The 20,448-nt window shown below is 39.5% G+C and overlaps 2 protein-coding genes across 5 annotated transcripts; both read right to left on the reverse strand.

Annotated features, from left to right (window-relative positions):
* Positions 1-1,441: 1,441 nt before the first annotated feature.
* fam3c (FAM3 metabolism regulating signaling molecule C) lies at positions 1,442-8,630 on the reverse strand. Of its 4 annotated transcripts, none has more exons than XM_074625374.1 (10): positions 8,408-8,630; positions 8,195-8,326; positions 8,007-8,111; positions 6,102-6,128; positions 5,131-5,254; positions 4,107-4,165; positions 3,747-3,797; positions 3,576-3,660; positions 3,358-3,484; positions 1,442-2,191 (listed from the first exon to the last, which is right to left on the reverse strand). In XM_074625374.1, the coding sequence occupies exons 1-10, from the start codon at positions 8,613-8,615 to the stop codon at positions 2,102-2,104; spliced, it is 1,008 nt and encodes a 335-aa protein (XP_074481475.1). In that variant the 5' UTR covers positions 8,616-8,630; the 3' UTR covers positions 1,442-2,101. The 4 variants fall into 4 exon arrangements, with proteins under 4 accessions (XP_074481475.1, XP_074481476.1, XP_074481478.1 ...); XM_074625375.1 differs by having other exon boundaries at positions 8,195-8,304; positions 8,398-8,630; XM_074625377.1 differs by having other exon boundaries at positions 8,195-8,304; positions 8,408-8,546.
* A 1,198-nt stretch (positions 8,631-9,828) lies between these two features.
* LOC141761974 (sortilin) lies at positions 9,829-19,428 on the reverse strand. The gene is made up of 21 exons (XM_074625676.1): positions 19,017-19,428; positions 18,481-18,543; positions 18,149-18,225; positions 17,957-18,053; positions 17,313-17,480; positions 17,072-17,145; positions 16,770-16,816; positions 16,108-16,244; positions 15,905-15,988; positions 15,185-15,245; positions 14,216-14,368; positions 12,985-13,082; positions 12,793-12,892; positions 12,451-12,625; positions 12,168-12,361; positions 11,213-11,405; positions 10,941-11,057; positions 10,707-10,851; positions 10,515-10,621; positions 10,287-10,404; positions 9,829-10,199 (listed from the first exon to the last, which is right to left on the reverse strand). Exons 1-21 carry the CDS (start codon positions 19,239-19,241, stop codon positions 10,185-10,187), a joined length of 2,448 nt encoding a protein of 815 aa, XP_074481777.1. The 5' UTR covers positions 19,242-19,428; the 3' UTR covers positions 9,829-10,184.
* Between the last annotated feature and the right edge of the window lie 1,020 nt (positions 19,429-20,448).

Here is a 20,448-nt window from a genome sequence, read left to right on the forward strand (position 1 = left end):
TACGTAACTTTAAACATAATGTAGCACGCAAGGAATATAAAATATTTTAAAGAGGACCTATTATGCTTTTGTGCTTTTTCCCTTTCCTTTAGTGTGTTATATATATTTTTTGTGCATGTAAAAGGTCTGCAAAGTTACAAAGTCCACACCAAAAGGAGTTACTCTCCTTCATGGCAACACTGCTCCTGAACTGCCTGAAACGCCTCGCTTGAATCCCGCCTTTTTTCCGTAATGTGGTGATGTCACCAAGTAACACATTTGCATAACACCTGCATAGCGGCTAGTTTGGCACGCCCTCAAACAAAGCTAGTTAGAGAGGAGGTGGAGCGGAGTCCGAAGAGTTTGGTTCGGTTGACCAATCACAACAGAGTGGGCCAGCTGACCAATCAGAGCAGACTGGGCTTTTCAGAGCTCAAACAGAGCGCTTCAGACAGAGGGTGAAAAGAGCCAATACGAGAAAAATAAAGCGTTTTCTTTTTGTTTGTTTTTTACGTTAAAGCATGTAAACATGTTCTAGTAGAAACACAAAATACAAGTATGCACCTGAACATAAACATGATAGTTCCTCTTTAAAATCAGACAGTGAAGTTAGCCCCTATTTTATGAACTGATTTTGGATTATTTGCTTTCAGGGTTTTTTTTTCCACCAGAGATCACACCACTCTGCACAAAATGTTCAAAATCACTTTTCATGGCTAACATGTTGAGGTTCTAAATTCTATCCATTTATTCCAAATCTGGTCAAATTTGCCTTTTTGGATCCTCAAAGAGTGAGTCATCTTTTAAATATTAAAAAAATTATTCCATACCATATCCAGTATAGGTGGATTACTGGATTTAGCCACCTTCTTGTGATTGATTTTCTTTACTTGCCATCAAAAGAACCTGCAGCAGCAGTGTTATATCCCTTTCAAAAACAAAACGTGGCCCAGATAAAGAGTCTCCGAGTTAATGAGTATTTGAGTCTTAAATACAATGCTTAATGAGTTATGAATGCTTTTCCAGTATAAACTCAGTTCCCAGAAAAATGAATACGTTTAATGTGATTGGAGTCGCCATTGCTTCTTCAATACTGCTTTTAAAAAGGACTTTCGTAGAAACTGTAAACTGAAAACAAGACAGGAAGACACAGGTGATTAACGGGGTACCACTATTTCCTTCCTGTCAGCCACATGAACGACACCTGCCTGAGGTGAAAAATCTAACAGCCTATAACTTGTTGGGAAGTGGTTGTAAAATGGCGCGATTAACTTGGTAATGATTAACACCTCGGTCAATACGGATACTGGATGTTGTGTAAATTCATAGTGTTGATCCACAGCTGTTATCTGTTCAGGGTGTGTCATCTACTGTACTGCATATATGCACATAGAAAACTACATATATCTCATTAGCACAAAGAAAGATATAACAAAACACTTTTAATCCACTCGCACACGCATTGCTAACAATATCATTTATTTTAAGAAATTATATTATTACAATGTTCATTTAAATTAGGATCTTCGAAATCCTCCTCCAAGCAAAATATTTACAAATTTCACAGTGAATTTGGTACATTTTGATATAGTATCATGATGAGAAATATCTTCAAACCCTGTTAATAATAATTTTTCTCAAAATAAATGCAACTCTGAAAAGGAAGAAAATGAATCACAAAGGCATGTTGGTTAAAAAAAAAAAAAAAAAAGGAATAAGATTAAGGCAGGGATCAGGTAATGGAAACAAATCTGATCAGAAGAAATCTGTTCCAGCAGCAACAGTGCAATAATCTGCGGGCCTTACGGGTAGAAAGTGTCATAGTATGCCAATAATCAAAGGTAAGTCCCTTTTAATCAATGCACTCTAGCTACTGCTTCCAAACAAAACCCCAATAAGCATCTACTGTACGTATCCAAACGGAAGAAGGTCCGAGCTTCACTTTCCTGCTCAGGGCTGACGTTTCACAGCTGCTCCTCTTTCCTTCTAATAACTTCTTTATTCTGGTGGGTAAAGAGCTGTAAAAAGAAATGACCTTTCTCAGCCCAAAGAAGTGTAACCACTAAAAAGTCTCGTGAGGACAGGAATGTCAGGAGGACGAGGAGCGAGAAGAGACGTCAGCTCAGTCCTGCCTCCGAGGCACGCAACCCTCCATCTCCAACACGTCGGGCCATCCTTCAAATTTGTTGGTGTCGGCGCTGTTCTTTATATGCTGAGGAGGTAAACACAAAACACTTTTGTCTTTTATAATGCAATGTGATGCCGTATCCTGGTTAGACGGGAACCAAGAGGCAGGGTGTTGCCATTCAATGTCAAGCTGCATCAATTAACAGGAATAGGGTTGGGCTGTTTAGTGTTGCAATCAGATACGTACAATGATGAATGACAAACACCAGCTTGTGAATCCGAAGTGCTCTCTGGTTTAAAGCTTACACTTAAGGCCTGTGTGTCTTCATACACAGTAATTACATTACTGTCAGATGAATGGTTCCCCCAAACAGCCCTCCTACAATATTTTAGCAGGTCTAGAAGGTAACCCACAAGTTGCAAAACTCTTGTTAAGGTCAGGCATTGACCTTGAATGGTTTAAGTTAAGCATAGTTCTTCGAGTCTCACAAGAGTTTTTGCAAGTTTGCTTAAGTTTTCCCAATTTGTGGGTTACCTTCTCGACACAACCGTTTTAACACGGGGCTGTTTCCTGTCTGAACGCCCTTTCCCACCCGAGCGCAAGATACCTTTTTATTCCCCTTTCACCTACTGAATATACAGGAACATCTTACATAGAATGTGGATCTAATTAGATAAGAGCCCTTCCTTGTGTAAACCTGGTGTGTCATCTTTCAATTGTTACATTCTCCCCATCAAGCTCCTTTGACCTCGCCAAACAGGTTTGATGTAGGTTGCGAGAACTCTTTAGGGAAGTTTGATGGGGAGCATTTTTTTTAAAATAAGTACGTAAACTAAGTAAAACACGTACTGAAACAAGTTACGTCAGTACGGAAAACTCGTGACAGCCGTTACTACAAAACATGTAGACAAACGGCACTAACTTGCAAAACAAAACACCGGTCCCAAACACGAGTCTCCCGCTTGAAAGTCTTGTTTGTTGGCTCCTTGAAAAGGACCTGCTCCGTATGTAGATATATAAACGCCTCATTCAAAGGCCACAAAAACACAACTCTTATTTTCAGGTGATTATACACCAAAGATACTTCATATTATATTATTCCATTTCTGCAAATAGATCCCCCAAAATGCTACACGCTGCTCCTTTAAATATTTACAAGACAAGGATACTTGCTGTTTGCTTACAAGCTGTGTAAAAACTTCATTTAAGTGACTCGATGTTAACACGTAAACATTTGCGGTTCGTGTTACCTGCTCAAATGGACTCTTGGTCTTGATGCCTTTCCCTCCTACAAAGACCCAGTTATCTCTGAAGCCCAAATTACTGATAGCCGAGCTGCCCAGATCGGCAATCAGCTTCTTGGCTTCATCGTTAAGTCTACAGAACAAAAGCAGACAGGTATTATTTCACGGCCACGGCCAATATTAGAGAAAGTGTAGCGGTGAGCGAGGGGATGTTGTGTCCTTACTTTGTCGCGGGATCGTCAAACGAGGCGATCATCACAACTGTCCCATCTTCAATTTCCTTCAGGAATTTAATAAAGGGAGCCACCTCTGCACAAGGTTACACATGGTTAACTCAATGTATATACTGGATGTGTTTTAATGTCTAAAACAAAAAGGTTGTGAAATGTACTCACCTCCTCCCCACATATCAAAAAAGTCTGTCTTGATAACATCCCCTGTTTTCCCTGTGAGGAGAAAAATATCCCTTAAATCGAATATGATATCAAACCATCAATTAAGTAACATCCCCGTACACATCTTTTATTCACACAAGTATAAACTTTGTAGTCTTTTGTTGCTGTTATCTGAGGTTTACCACTAGGAATGGCACATTTTGGGTCGAACCTTTGTTTCTGATATGAAATAATACAAAATGTGAATCTGTAAGTAGCACTCGTAGTGTGACACTGCTGCAGTATTATGTTGCTATCAGCAGCAGCTTTTTTATTAATCAAATTGACTTGAAGGTGTGGAACTCCGGCTGATAACGTTACCATTAATCAGGGCAATGTTCAGTCCTCTCCCAACGTTGTTCTTCACGGCGCTCATGATTCTAAAACACAACAAAGGAGGACAATGAGAAACGAACACCGTGTGGATATACTATACTTTATATTATTAGGAATGTATTTGTTAACAACTATAACTTCTCACAATGAATGACAATATAGAAAACACAAGGTAGTGAACCAGGTAGTGATCAATTATTAAAAGACGTGATTCATTTTCTGTCAACTGACTAATGGATTTTAGCACCACATTCTGCACTTTTCAACAAAAACTGAAGGTGACTGCTGCTGAGCTATGAAATACAGCTAAAGGAATCTAGCCTTTAACACTTCAAGGATGTCTAGATGAGTTGCTACGACAACCATGCATTCCTGAAAACCACAAACATGAGCTATACTGTTGGTGCCCCTCAAAAATGGGAAGTCGTGTACACATATGCTCGCCATTCAAGTGGTTAAGTCGTGAGAACACCGCTGCAATATTAACGTTACTGTCGGCGTCTAGAAGCCACAGAGGATAACAATTTAGCAAAGCTAGCTAATGGGTAACATAATGCAGGAAATGCAAAAGCATAATGACGGGAAAAAGGTGAGGCAGTTTGGGAATATCAATATTTTCCTCAGACCTATTATAAAATGATGAAGAAAAATAATATGTGACTAAAATGACAATATATTAAATTATTATTTCCCGAAAAATTAACTTCCACGGGCTCCACCATTTCTGACAACGTCAACAAACACGTCACGTCTCGTGAACTCTGAGCTTTCGGAAACTTTCTACTCGTGAATACCAAAAGAGGGCGGCGCTCACATGGACTCTTCTCGTGAAACGCGGTAAACACGACCCCATTTGAAGGCACCATGTTTCAGTGAGTTCTGTTCATGCTTTATTCTACATCTATATGAATAGCAATTCAATTTAAAACCAAGCACCGGCTGAGGTGTTCTTCTAACAAAAGCAACCATGACAAATAAAACCCAGACGTGTTGGCAAAGGTTCACTTACAACTTGTCCTCCAGGCAGAACCTGGGCCCCACCACACTGGCAGCTCCACTCGCCAACCTGAAGGCGAAGTGTCCGGCTGGACACGACTTGGACAGCCCACACTTTTGCCTGACTGGTTTTGTCGCTGCGAATAGAGATCTCCATTTACACAACAAGTACCAGGTGGCACAGTATCAGGTAACATGTGGGCCGATCACACATCCACAAACAGGAGCAGACACAGACAAAAAAAGTGGTTCGACTTGAATTCTACCTAAAGGGAATCTGTTCATTCTCTAAATACCAAGCACAGAGCTAAACACAGACCTTACCTTACCGTACTTGTTTCGACTGGTTTAGCGAGAAAGGGAAGAACACGTATCAAAACTAGGGACGCACCGGTGCTGGGGCAGATTGATTCAATTAAATTTTATGTTTGTATACTATACACATTATATACTGGGATTTTAATTCCCGTTTAAGTTCTTACCAATTTGTTGCAGCATGAAAACACTTGAATTGTAATTCCTGTTCATTTTGAAGATTTATTTACCAAATTGCTGGTGTGCGATTTATTACTTTAATAATAAAGAACAATTAAATAAATGTATATCTATGTATTTATTGGTCACATTTTGTTTTTACAAAGTTAGGAAAGCAATGTTTAAGTGAAACGTGATGTCGCCTTACACATAAAAGAATGATACCAGTCACTTCCACACAGTGAGGCATACGGCTTATTAATTAAAGGTAACACTTAATTTTATTTTAATATAATATAATATATAAATAATATTTATTATAATTCCAAAGAAATTTAAAATACTTGCTAATTATCACCTAATTAACATGAAATTTGCAGACCTGTAAAATGAAGTGTTACCTAATTAAACACTGGTATTGCTATTGGTATTTTCAAAACAAAACAAAGCAAAACTAGAGAGCTGGTAAAAATTAAATAATAATAATAATAATAATTTAAGCATACTTACGGGCTTCATTCGCCGGCATGGCTCTCGCTGAAAAGCAAAACAAGTTTTAATGAGATTTTCGTGATTCGTCATTTACATGCAGCTCTGTCGGAAAGTTCCCTTCCCTAAATGTCTGTACTGTATGTATTAATGTAAACACGTGTGCTTCCGTGTATGTACGTATATAAACTGGGGGAAAAAAATTCTGAAACTTGTGTTTGGTAGATTATTTCTCTGTTGTTACAATGCTAATTGGCGTTGTATTTTTACATCGTTGGAAAGCCTGTTTATTTACATTCACAAGGACAATACACTGTTTACCATTGGCAGAGCATTTTGGCAAATGTTTCTTGGGCGCTACCCACATAATTAGCTGTGCTGCTCATCCCACAAATGCATGATCCTTACAAGTTGGACATCATTGTGAAGGTAAATACAAAAGGCTTTCCAACCATGTAAAATACAATGCCAATTACCATTGTAACAACAGAGAAATAATCCACCAAACACAAGTTTCCAAACTTTCTTTTCCCAGTTTATATACGTACATACACGGAAGCACACGTAAAGTATCTATCGAAACAGATATATTGCGCCTCTACTAAGACAGACAATGAGCATATTTGGTTTCTGTAATGTGAACACAACCTATAGAGGCAACAAAAGGGGCAAGGCATACTATCATCCTGCTGGTTTACAAAGCACAAAATGGTTTAGGGCCAAAATACATTTCTGATCTTCTGCTGTGTTTTGAACCATCCAGACTTCTCAGGTCATCTGGATCAGGTCTGCTTAGTGTTCCCAGAGTCAGAACTAAACATGCAGAAGTAACGTTCAGTTTTTATGCACCAAATATTTTGAACAAGCTCCCAGAAACCTGCAGGACCAGCTCCAACTCTGAGTTCTTTTAAATCAAAGCATAAAACGTTCCTGTTTGCTGCTGCTGCCTTTTATTAAATCAAACGATGATCTTATATACGGTACTAGAGCTTTTACTCTTGTGTGTCATACTCTATTTTAGCTTCTTTCCTAGCTTTTATTTTTACCTTGTTTTTATTGTCTAATATTGAATGTTTTTATGTTTTTATAACTGTTGTCGCAATGTTCTTGAATGTTTATGTAAAGCACTTTGAATTGCCCGGTTGCCCTGAAATGTACTATGCAAATAAAGCTGCCTTGGCTTGTCAATCATTACTACAAAATACCCCTTCACAATAACTTTTTTTTATTTCCTTCTTCTTAAAAACCTAACCAGGGACAAGGTCTGCAAATTAGCTATGGCTAGAAGTCCTATATACCTTGCATCGGTTGCACTTTAATTAAGTGTAACAATGCCTATGTATTGTCCCTGTCAAATGAACTAATAAAATAAAAAAATAAAATAAAAAATGTCACCTTTTATTTATTATTTATTTGTTGTTGCTGTTGTTTTGTATTCCTTTTTGTAGCTTGTATTTGTTATTGTAAATTTGCATTTAAATTAAAAATTAAATTAAATTATTTAAGTTATATAATAATAATAATTATAAATAGAAATATATCAATTATTATACTCTTTATGCTTTCAGAATGAACCCAATAATAACATTTTTAACTATTTTTTTAATAGTCTGTTTATTGTCAATACTGTATATACTGCTCCTATTTTTATACTTCCTTCTATTTAGATGGTTCATATTTTGTTACACTTTGTTTCTATGTTTTTATAACTGTTTTTGAATGTTTATGTAAAGCACTTTGAATTGCCCTGTTGCTGAAATGTGCTATACAAATAAAGCTGCCTTGCCTTGCCTATTATTACTACACAATACCCCTTCACAATAACTGATTAACCAGGTGTCATGTTTCCTCTTTACAAGCATGTGTACAGCTGCTGCTGCTGCTGGAGGGGATTATGAGTTTCATCTTGCAGGAAATGCAACTCACAGATCACACTGGCCAGCTTGAAGTCCATGTTGATCTCGAGCAGCTGGAAAGCCAGAAACACAGCCAGGAGGAATGCAAAGATGAGTGCTGCCAACTTCAATATACCTGGAAGACAAAACAGGAAGCAGACATATTATAAAACACTACATAAACATGTCTAATTAACTGTTAAAAGGAGACGCACTTACCTCCAGCCCTGACCATCTTATCCTCCTTTATGTTACGTTGACTCCTCTGTCTGTCTGTCTGCTGGGTAACTTCCTCCTCTCTCTCTCTCTCTCTCTCTGCTCTGTGTTTGCTAAAGGACGCCGAGATAACTCCTTTAATTACATTGTAACAATAGTTTAGGAAGTGGCATTAAGAAGTATCCTTTCTGGTGAACGGATCACACCTTTGCTTACCTGTTTTAGTCGCCACGGTAACCCAGAATTGGTGGTTGTTCACGGTGTTTCCTCCTAGAGAGAGAGATGATGGTGGTGTAATGACAGCTGAGATGGGAGAAGAGGCGGCAGGATGCTCCACTCTGTCGGAGAAACCGAAGACCAACAAGCAGGCAGACCTGTTTGTTTGTTTCTTCTTCTTCTTCTTCTTCTTTGGTGTTTGGTGCATTACCGCCACCTACTTGACTGGAGTGTGGAGCAGTAGATTGGTAGGAACAAATAAAAAATTAAAAAATAATAATAATAAAAAAAATATATATATATATATATATTATTAATAATAATAATACTAATAATAATTAAATTCTCTCCATCTCTCTAGGGAGGGGGGGGGGGGGTGACAAATAATAATGCAGGACAGATAATAATGCGTACAGTGCACTTTCATAGACTAAGCTACGGGAGTTACCCTGCACTATATTCATTTTTAACAGTTTTCTTCATCTCCTTGTATTTTTATATCTGGTGTATTTCTTTGTACTTTGCACTACTAACTTTTTTACTAACATGTTTTGCACTATGGACCTGTGATGCTGGAAACTTGAATTCCCTCGGGATCAATAAAGTTACTATCTATCTATCTCTCTAATAATAATAATAATAATAATAAATAGAAATAGAAATATGTAAATTATTATACTCTTTATGTAGAATGAACCCAATTATAACATTTCTGCCACATTTCTAGACAAATATACAACTGGGAAATATAGGATTCAGAAGTATTTTTTGGAGTGATATATATATTTCGAATTTTAAAGTGTATTTCTTTACATTTGGGGGATATGGGAAATTATACTTAGAAATACTTAAATACTTATTTGGAAAAATTTGGAAAATTGCAAATACTTTTAAATATATATATTTGTGAATTTCTATTACATTTATTTAAAACAATAAACATTTGTGTGTGCATCAGAATTTTTTTTTTTTGGAGAGAGTCATTTATATATATAAATCACAAAATACATTTGTGAATCCTTCTGTGTGCATTCATTAATATGAGACCGATCTGACTCCATACATGGGACTCAACTCATGGCTAATTCAATAATGTAATAATAGAGTTATGTTATGGACATCATTTAGCAATAGCTCTAACTCTACTGAGTCTGTGGGAAATTACAGTTTTGGTATGAAAATGGTATAGTGGTCTCTGTGCATTTTTCTTTAACTCTGCAAGATTGGGCAGACTTTTTCACAAGTGAGACATCCTATTAATAACCTATCTTTGTTTTCGTCACACCAACTTCCTCCTTTTTCTTCTCAGTTTATAGTAGATAGGAGACGTCACAGCGCCACCAGTGTCTTTATTGTGCATTTAATCCAATAATTATTATGGCAAATTTTAAACTATAACAAACACATAATAATATTCAGTATTTTTTTTTTATTTTTTTTTTTACAAATGCACATTTTTAGGATTGTCTTGTTTGTTTTCACATTGAACAGAAAGTAAAACGGTGGTGCAACACAGTAAAATTGAAATAGAAATAAAAAATACTGTACAAATAAATCAAGGAGTAAGCAAAGCAAAGCAACGAAATCAAACAAGCTCAATAAATTAAGACATTCTCATGCTTCCTGTGTCCTTTCAGATCCTCACAACTTGCCACGGAGGGTGCTCCCATATCAAAAATATCAGGGATAAGTCCAACAAAATGCAGTCTTTTTTCAGCACAGCTGGTCTCCATCATCTTGAATATTCATTATATCCACAGAAATGTGTTGTTGTGTGTCATTCAATAAGATCCTGGTGAAATAAGAACACAAAAGTATTGGTATATGCAGGTTTTGAGCTCAAAAAACAATATCTTAAAACGTAATAAAGTGAAAATACATCATCTGATTCCTGCTGGCAAACCGTGCCATTGCTGCTGGTGGCGCTTTCAAGATCGGCTGTGATGCTGTTTTCTTCATCCTGAATCCGGAGGTTGGAGAAACGATACACTGGTGAACTGTAGAGGGCGACATGACACCAGAATGATCAGCTATTGCTGGGTGCATAAAGGTGTAACATGCAGCACAGATGTGTGTGTGTGTGTGTGTGTGTGTGTGTGTAGGTCACCTGTTTCTGTACACCACCCTCTTGACAGCGAAGACGGCGGAAACGATAGCCACCAGGACGATGACTCCTGCTCCTGCACACACCAGGATCAACACCAGCCTCTCTCGCTGGAAAAATACACACAAGTTGTTATATTCCTAAAAAGCATCATGAACGACTGACACACACACACTCAATAGAGCAACAACTGACCGGTGTGTCAAAGTGTGTGACCGGAGATGAGGACCTAGCAGGTGGAGCAGGGCTGGTTTTAACCCCACAGGGTCTGATGACTGTCTGTATTGCGAGCAGAGGGCTGAAGCCTCCCTCGCACTGATCACTCGGGACCTTACGGTACCTGCAAACGCAGTCAGAAGTGTGTGTGTGAGCATGCATGTACGGGGAGTTGTGTCTCTTCATTTTCAAAAAAGGAGTGGCCATTATTACCCCGCCGTCAGCAGCTCATCCTCCTCTCCGTTCAGACAGAGCTCCAAGGTTTTATTTGCAGCGCTGTGTTGTCTCACGCACTCCGAGGTGTTCACATGACGGTAGTAACCGTAGTCGCTGTGGAAAAGGGCAAAGGTTATGGCTTCACAGGGGGCATTTATTCTCCATGCTGTCTTAGTTGTTGGCGCCAAAACATGATCCCATACATGCTGATAAAACTGTTTCACATGACAATTTGGGATTCTATGGTATAATATCTGTACCATACGTACCATAAGTAATCTTCTCTGGTGCACGGGCAGGGGCTTTGCTTCTTGCTCACCACAAAGTTGCGTCCATTTCTGCACACAGACTGCTTCTTTAGCCTCCTGTAGGTCTCTTTGACGCCCAAGAGACAGCCGTTCCTCTCCGAGTCTCCTCCATCTGAAGCGTGAGCCAACCACTCCTCATAGTCCTGGTCATTACCTGATTATATCAGGATGGCGACCAATCAGAATACAACTGTTGTTGGCAATCGTTTCAAATTTTTACAGGTAAAATGAAACCAAAAAGTTGTTCCCTCTGGTGGTGTTGCTCAAGAGGTGATTCCAAATCCAAGTTTCTCATTTACTTTCGGGTATTGCTGACGGTGCTGTCGTATTGGCACAACAAAGAGTAGATCTTATTCAGCGTTCGGTTGTACTTAGCTCCAACCTCTCATGTCACAAAAACAAGATAGCGACGGTAAGAATGCCGAACTCGAGGCTTCAAAACCGTAGTTCACAAACCAATGGGTGACGTCATGGTGACTATACGTATACTAACAGAATACATCTGATAACCAAAACTGTTCTAACTTTGGCATCAAATTGTGTGTTTCTATATGATCCCATCACTCACTATGAGGAGCTGATTGAGAATACATATTTTCAAGGCCTTTAAAAAAAATTAAAGAAATCAAGGAGCACAACACAAGAAGCAGAGTAAATGACAAAATGATGCAATGGATGCCCGTTTCCAAAGCATGCCGTTTTGTAAAATGTAATAGAAATGAAAAAAAAAGAGGAACATAGTGTCTCATGGGTTCTTTAGAAGTTTAGCTTATGGAAAGTCCCAGGTCATGGGTTGTTAAGTTTCTGTAATGCGAAACTGCTCTAAGGCTCCACCTCACTGGAGACAACTTGTTGCACCTACCACTAACGTGTGAGACGACTAGATATAGACGGCATTATAAGCGTTTTGACTCACACTCTCTCGTGATGAGGCTCTGGAAGTCAATGGTGACGACCACCCACATGGGCTGGCCGTCGTCCTCCGGGCGGAAGCCCCACACGCTGACGTTCATGGCCTTGGTCCCCGGCTCGGACGCCAGGCCCGCGAAGAATAAGGGCTGCTCGGTGAAGTTATAGGACTTCCAGCACCGGCCCTCGTCCGTGGAGAATCTGGTGACGAGAAATGGGAGCATAATAATACAAGAATACTCTGCCCTCCATTGCCAACTATTGTTTCATTGTGCATGACTGCTCAGTACTTGATAGTCTTGGCTTGTCCTTCCCGATGGGCCTCCACAGCCACAATGAGACCCCCAGAGTCCAGGATGCTGTAGTGGTGAGGACCTCTCAGTGTCCCCCTCCAGTTATAACCGCCGTCTGAGGAGACAAACACATCCGGGTTCTGCGACGACGACAGAGAGTCGCCCACCGTACCTGGAGAACAGAGGAGATCATCTAAAATCATCAATACGTTTCAAAAAGTTAAATTCATTTATGAGATATGAATTATACTGAATTAGAAAAATGACTGCAAAAAAGGACACAGTAGAATGTATATCTAAACTTTGACATTATTTCAAATGTAAATATGGGACAATTACCGTGAGCGATAACCAGACCGATAGCGGTCGGCTCAGACAGAGCCAGCATGGGAACGATGTGGTTGACGCGGCTGTGCTCTCCGTGAATATGAAGGTTGCACTGATGGAAAACATGTGAACACACATTTTATTTGAGCTAACTTGTAGAATATAATGTTAGTACGTACATTTCTACATATATATATAACATACATTTTTGACTTGTTCTCCACATTCCACATTCTCAGGTTTGTTGAGCTGCCTCCACGACCCTCCTCTGTTAAAGGACATGACCGATCTTATACGGCCATCTGCAACAAAACACATAGTTAAGGTCATGCTTTGGTATTTTATCAAAGCAGTTTGATGTAAGAAATCTGTCATGATAGACACGTCACCTTTCTTTACCCACTCAGAGTTAAAGTATAAGGCTTGCATTAGTCTATTTTTTATTGACAGAAAATCCCGATAGAAGACCAACATTGTGCTAGTCTGTCTCTCAGTATTTGAAGACATAAGTCTTTAAAAACATCTCACAAATAGTTAAAAAAAAAAAAAAAATGAAAGGCTCAGTAATCTCCTAAAAAAGCTGGGCACTGTAGTTTTTAGCAAACATCAGTCAAAAACAGGAGTAAATAGTGCATTTGTCGGGGACTATTTTCAGCGGTGGAATAATACACGTTACTATAAACTGTATAGAAGAAGTGGACGTAGTCACCGTGACGTCACCCATTGGTTTGTGGACTACGGGACTACTTTTGAAGCCTCGAGTTCAGCATTTTGGACGTCGCCATCTTGGTTTCTTGCAACCAAGAAGGGACACGAGATGGTGGAGCTAAGTACAACCGAGCGCTGAATATTTTAAGCGACCAAAATATTACAATTGACTTTCACGAACTGAAAACCCATCCCAGACCGGACAACGCCGTGGTAGCAACCTGTTAATCACAAGGTAGCCACGCCCTAAAGCATAACCTGCTTTATGGTCTATTTGACTCCAAATGGAACCATAATTTACTAAATGAACATCATGCTGTATTGAAGAAGTCTTGAAACTAGCGAATGAGACCATAAACTCATGTTTACAATGTTTACTGAGGTAATAAATCAAGTGAGAAGTAGGCTCATTTTCTCATAGACTTCTATACAATCAGACTTATTTTTGCAACCAGAGCAGTCGCCCCCTGCTGGCTATTGGAGAGAATGCAATTTTAAAACACTTCAGCATTGGCTTCACTTTTCAGAACCAGTTTGCCGCCTCGTATTTACGGTACCAGGAGGGTGTATTTGGGGGTTGACTTGAAATAAACTACAGCGCCCATGCTCGTCATAATATAGGAACATATCTTCGAACAACAAAATAAAAGCACTAATTCAATTTGCGCTAATTGCATTGTTCGAAATTTAGCCAAAGTGCTAAAAAATGACACATGAAACCCCGTACCCTCGTCCAGTTTATTAGTGAGGTAGACTCCTCTCAGTGACGTTATGTTGGTGAAGTCGCTCTTCCTCTGCCCATCAAACAGGTGGCGCTCCAGCGATTTGGAGAACAAGATGCCGCGGTCGTCTGATGTGTACATGGTTCCAAAGAAGGTGTCTGTGGCGAAAGAGAAGACGGGAAACAAAGGAGAAGTTTAGTCTCTTACAGTAATGATTACACTTCTAAAGTCAAGGGGTCAAAGTTGACTTATATCACCTTCAAAGAGAATCAGCGGCCTGGGAATAAGTGATGCGACGCTGACACAAACTTTTCAGCATTAATAACAACATCATCAATCATATTTTTACTATGTGAAGCTCACACACACACACACACACACACACACACGTGTCAGCTAAAGCCATGAAGGACAAGCTCAGCTGAGGGAGGTGATGGACGTGGTTTCTAGCGTGTCCATGTGTGTGTGTGTGTGTGTGTGTGTGTGTGCTTGTGTTACACCCTGATCCCAAGATACGTTTGTCAGCTTTTGCAGTGTAAACTAAATCTCCCTCCCTCCAGCCAACAAAAGATAAAGCCCCTCTTACCCCCATATCTCCCCCTATTTATCTCTGCAGTACAAAAGTCCCATCACCTAACGCAACTGGAGCACTCGCCAGGGAAAAATAATAATAATAATAATGTGAGAGGAGACAGAAATAGACGTGAATGAGAAAAGAGGGGGAGGGAGAAAAGGAACAAAGACCGGGCAGCTGGACTCGCATGCACAAACACACTCTCAGTATGATGGAATGATTTGTCAGCAGCACCGAGAACTTGCGAAACCAGTCCGGCCTTTATCGTTGAGCTTTTCCATTACAACAAAAGGGGCTGAGAGAGCTATAAATTCTGTCACGTCGTCTTCACAACACTACGAAAGCATGTTTTTAAGGTAGTTTTTTAAGTTATAGGCGTGTGTGTGTTTTTGTCCGTTACCTCCCGGGTTGTCCACGTGCATGAAGAGCATATCTTCATCTCCATCCAGGATGGAGTAGAACTGAGTGAGTGAGAGAGAGCACATGAGGGGGTGTGAGAAAATGTGATATTTATTAACAAAAACAAACTTTTCTGATGACTAATTTAATCTTTAACCGTAACCCCTTGTCTAATCGTCGTGAGAGAGTGTGTGTGCGTGTTTGTGCTGTCAACAAGGTGTGGATGTGGGTGGGTGTTGCGCCAGAACAGATGTGTGTGTGTTTGTGGTTAGTTGGTGTTGAAAAAGGGAAATGTTGCCATCGATGTTTTTTAACTTAACCAGCTGTTTCTGAGGGTTTAAAAGTTTCTCAATAACCACAAGTCTGACTCAAAGTGTAAGAGAAAGTGTGTGACAAAAGGTGATAATTATATTAACATCTGTAAATATTTTCTGTGGTAGGGCAGGATATCATTTATAATATTTCAATACTGACATAGAAGAAGCCAAAGTTCTCAATTAATAAATGTTGCTTTATCAGAAGAAGAGCTTTGCCTAAATAAATTAGTTTAAAATTGGCAACATTTTTATTGAAATGAACTATCTAATCAAAGAATGAGTAAACAAGAGTCCTTTTTAAAATAACTAAAACTTAAAAGGTTACAACTTTATTTTTGTTACCATAACCAATAGAAATTATGAACTAAACTACAAAAAAAAATGTTTTTAAATCTCTTTCTCACCTGCTCGGTGGAGGCAGAAGGTAGAAGCGCTCGACTGAAGGTATCTCCTTGGTCTGATGAGAAATACATGACACGAGGGGATCTCTGGGAGCAAAACAATGCATCACTGTGTTGTTATTATTGCTTATAATTAAGATTAGTGGTCTTTAATGTGATTTGACCATCTAGATAACTAATATGCGTGTGAAGAGGAGTCTTCTTACCGAATCCTCCATCACGGAGAAGAAGAGGAAGGCTCCTATGTAGCCAAAACTGAAGATGTCCTCGTGGATTGTGGTGAAGGTTTTCCCCAGATCTTTAGTCTTCTTCAGCACCAAATTGCCCCTCTCATCTGCCTCAACTGTGGCGACAAGAAGCAAGAGATGCTCAGGACTCTTATTTATTGATTTCGTCTCCACTTTTAATCCAATTAAGCCCTATATTATAGCTGGAAAATGGCATCTTTTAAATCCCAATTGCACTTTATTCAAATACACCACCATTGGATCCCCCAACAATATATTATCCTTATTATTATCTCTTGCCATTTTTATCACATGGACTTTTTTATTGTATTTTATATTGTGTGTACAGCAATCACACTTTTAGTCATCTATTATTTTTTATGCAGGCTTACTGCAGAAAGGATTTCCTCTTATGGGACAATGGAGATCTTAACTAAACAGCATAAACCACACAATGCTGGTTGTTTTTTAGATTTGATTTGATTGCACTTTATTGATAAATTTATCTAAATGTCTTTCTTGCATTGCAAGGTGAACACTTTTATGTCATAATCGAGTCCTTCAGATCAAATCACTGGCTGTCTAACAACTTTTTTTAAGCTCTCTGGTATGATGAACGTGCATTTCATACATCGTCCTACCTGTGTCTGTTCGACTGAAGCTGAAGAACAAATTAACGCCGGCCCCCCTGATGGAAAGAGGAAGTTAAAAAACATGTCACAAACACCTAAAAAGTGTCACAGCGACTTTCATTTGAACTGTTTTTAAACATTACTTTTTCTTCTCCAGAACAAAAAACACACTGCGTATCAGATCGTATCCACTCAATCTAAGTAAAACAAGTCAATACTGGCCTAGAGCTTTTACAGAACACATGGTTCATCTGCTTTCTTTTAGACATGCTGGGATTCACGGTGTGGTTTGGTTTCCTGTTTATCCTCACCATGAGAAAGAATGCACTCCATCATGAACTTTTGTCCACTTGGCACCAAAGTCCAGAGAGAGCCACAGACCGCCCTGCGAGTCGGAAAGGAACAGAGGAGTGTTTACCTTTACTTTAAGGTGTGGGCTTGATCTGTGTGTGAGTTTTATAGCTATTACACAGAGCGTGGGGAGACCATTGTGACCTTGTGAATAAACTTAAAAAAAGTAAGAGAAACAACATTTAAAGCCGTGCGACTCACATCGATGCTGAGCGCCACCAGGTAGTCAGGGTTGAGGAAGTGGTACGTGATTGGCTGATCCAGGTGGAAGGGCAGCTGGATGAACTTGAAGGTCGCGCCGGCATCCGTGGAGGTGAAGATGATCCCGCCAGCATTGTCCACCACCGGGATGTCTGCTGTCAGAATCACCTAAAGTCAATTATGAGATGCAAAGTTAGCAGGGATGATGATTGTTTACTAAACATATACACTACTGCATATTTTAAGCTTTACTTTTACTGGCTTTTCGCAGAATTCCTGGGTAAAAAGATCCACCTGCATGTCAGAGAAAACGTCTTTTTACATCTTCTCATCCTAAAACATGTGTCTCAAACCTCCCGCCAGTTCACAAGTATTGCTAATTTCATGACTTATGTAGACGAAGCTGGATAAAAACATCAAAAAAGTGAATATCCGTGCTAATCCTGAACTTCTGTGGGTGTATTTTTGAACATGCCAGCCACAACACTGTGAGGACGAGAGCAAACAAAGAGAAGATGTGGCACCAGACAGCAGAGCAACATGCAAGATGTCTTCACACTTTTTTATTGTGAGGCAACATCACACTCGGTTCCTTAACCCAAACTCGAACTGCTCACTCACTACACACTACAGTGTTGACTTACAGAGCTCCCTGGTCCAACACTGACTCCAAACTCCTCCCTTATGAAGGTGTTGTTGATCTGATGGGAAATGTCATGGAAGGATTTTGCATAATCCGTGCTGATGAGAGAGGAAAAGAAAGACTGTGTTTTTGAGTTCTTCTCAGGGTGTTTCTGCTCATGTTATTTCCTCTAATACATCAGATACTAACTCACCTTCGATAAAGTCGCGAAGAGCCGCCTTCTAGGAAAGTATCTATTGGAGCACTAAATGTTGACAGCACCAGGACGACCTATGAAAAAGAGTATGACATTATTTCTAAGTATGAGGTAGTTTATATATATTTCAGACCATTTTTTCAAATAAAAGTAAAAAAAAACAAATAAATAATATTTTGGATGACAGAAACTGCCAGAGATTAGACATCAGTATAAAGTCTGAGCATTCACACATGTTTCTGTATCTCTAAAGAGAAAAGTAGACAACATGTTGTGCTGATGGGAATGATCTTAACCTTGTGGTACTGTAGTACTACTAAGATACTTACACCTGTACCATCGCCCACCCATGTAAGAATCACATAGGAGCCATCATCACCGTTGAACCCTGTCTAGGAGAAAGAGAGAAGAGATACTCAAACATATGACAGCATTGCCTCTAAAGTTAGAAAAAAACTCCAAAATATGCAACTTTCATTTTACTGTGGTGGTCAAAGAAAACAAAAAAATGGGGTTAATTTGCTGATAAATATGACAAAGAAAATGTTGATTACCACAGTAGATCATCTGTTTGCACATTGCAAATGTCATTTAATATCATGAATAAATAAAAATGATTTCACAGTTGTTTCTATTAAAGTTTCCATTGTTTATTGTGTTTTTTAATCTTACCTTGAATATACTGAAACAATGCAACAAAAAAAAAGCAAATAAAGCAAGAAAAATATCACTTTCTGACCTATGGAAACAAGTGAATTAGTTGAATAACTGCAAATGTATTAATATTATATGACTTCTTTGCTGCTTGCCTATTCACCAAACCTTTCCTAGCAGCCTCAGAACAATAACTCAAACACACTCTCACCTCATGCTTATTGTCATCCAGGACCCTGTGCTCGACTGGTGTGAGGGGTGTCTTGCAGGAGGTGAAGGGAGGTCCGTGAACAGGTCTGTTGGGGGTCGTATCCCTCCTGGGTCGTGCAGGGCTCTCATCCTGCTGCTGGATCCGGTGGAAAGTCACCGTCCTGCTGCCTTCAGCGCCCAGAAGAAGGACGCACAACCCACCGAGGACCACCAGTCTCCAGATCATATCCGATGAGAGAATAATAATAAAGGGGACCTCAGAGTACCAGATGCCTGCAGATACTGGCTCAGTTTGTTGTACGCAAGTGGGTGTGGGACGCGCTCGGACTGGTCCTTAACATAAAGAAAAGTGCTGTGTGAAGAGGTGCGTCCTCCACTAGCAGGTGTTTTTTCTACCCGCATCCAGGTGACCTGAGCTGCTGCTGCTGCTGGGTGGGAGGATTTACACAAAGTGTATTTTGATGGAAAACGCACCTTGTGGTCGTTTGCAACCAAAGCAAGAGAGGAAAATGTGGGAGAATCAGTGCGAGAGATCAGTTTGCGTTACAGAAAAGAGAGAATGCTATGCGTAAAAGCCAGAATGGAGAAGTTCTGACACTGGATAGGAGGCCTGAATGCAGCATAAGAGACATCCTGATTTTATTTTGCAGTGGCCTCAAGTGAACACCAGAGGACGTCAAGTCTTCATCTTTAATGCTTCCAGCTGACTGACTCTCAGTCAGGTGCCACAGGGCATCAGGAGGTGTTTGTGCGCTTTACGCACAGCTGTAAATTGATTTGGAGTGTATTGGCTGCAGTAATATCTTTCAAACCAATGCCTTAAAGTCAAATGAAAGAGGAAGCTACATGAAGTCACTACTTACCAAGTATTCTGAGGACACACCAGACAGCATTTAAACTGGTTTCTTTGTCCTTCAGTTCATTTTTACATTTTACACATTTTAATCTTATCCAGATGTTTAATTTCTGATATATAATACATCAGATCCAATTAGAGCCAAATGTATAAATAATTATAAGCAATATTGGTTAAGCTGTTTATGGGAAGGAGAACCACAAATAAAATGAGACGAGGTCAAATCAGTCAAGTAGAAAAACTGCTACTTTGTGAGAATTATAGTGGAACATTATTTCAAACATAAAACATAATGGCCTTGTAATGACCTGCCCACAATGACGACTCTATGTTGGTGTGGGAATTTTACGCCCCTGGGCCAGAAGAAACACTGGTAACAGAGAACAAGGGAACATGTCCACTGTGGAGGGCTTAATGGAGGCGTAACTATTTAAGCTCCACTGATTTTGTTTTTCAACTTAAGGGCACAAAAAACCCACAACAAGCCTACAAACCCAAAGCCCTGACACATATTTCCCAATTGGGTCAAACTAAATAAATGCTGAATCCACACTTCCCGTAATACCTTCAGTTTGTA

The sequence above is a fragment of the Sebastes fasciatus genome, chromosome 23 (genome assembly GCF_043250625.1).
Source record: "Sebastes fasciatus isolate fSebFas1 chromosome 23, fSebFas1.pri, whole genome shotgun sequence".
NCBI classification, from domain to species: Eukaryota; Metazoa; Chordata; class Actinopteri; order Perciformes; family Sebastidae; genus Sebastes; species Sebastes fasciatus.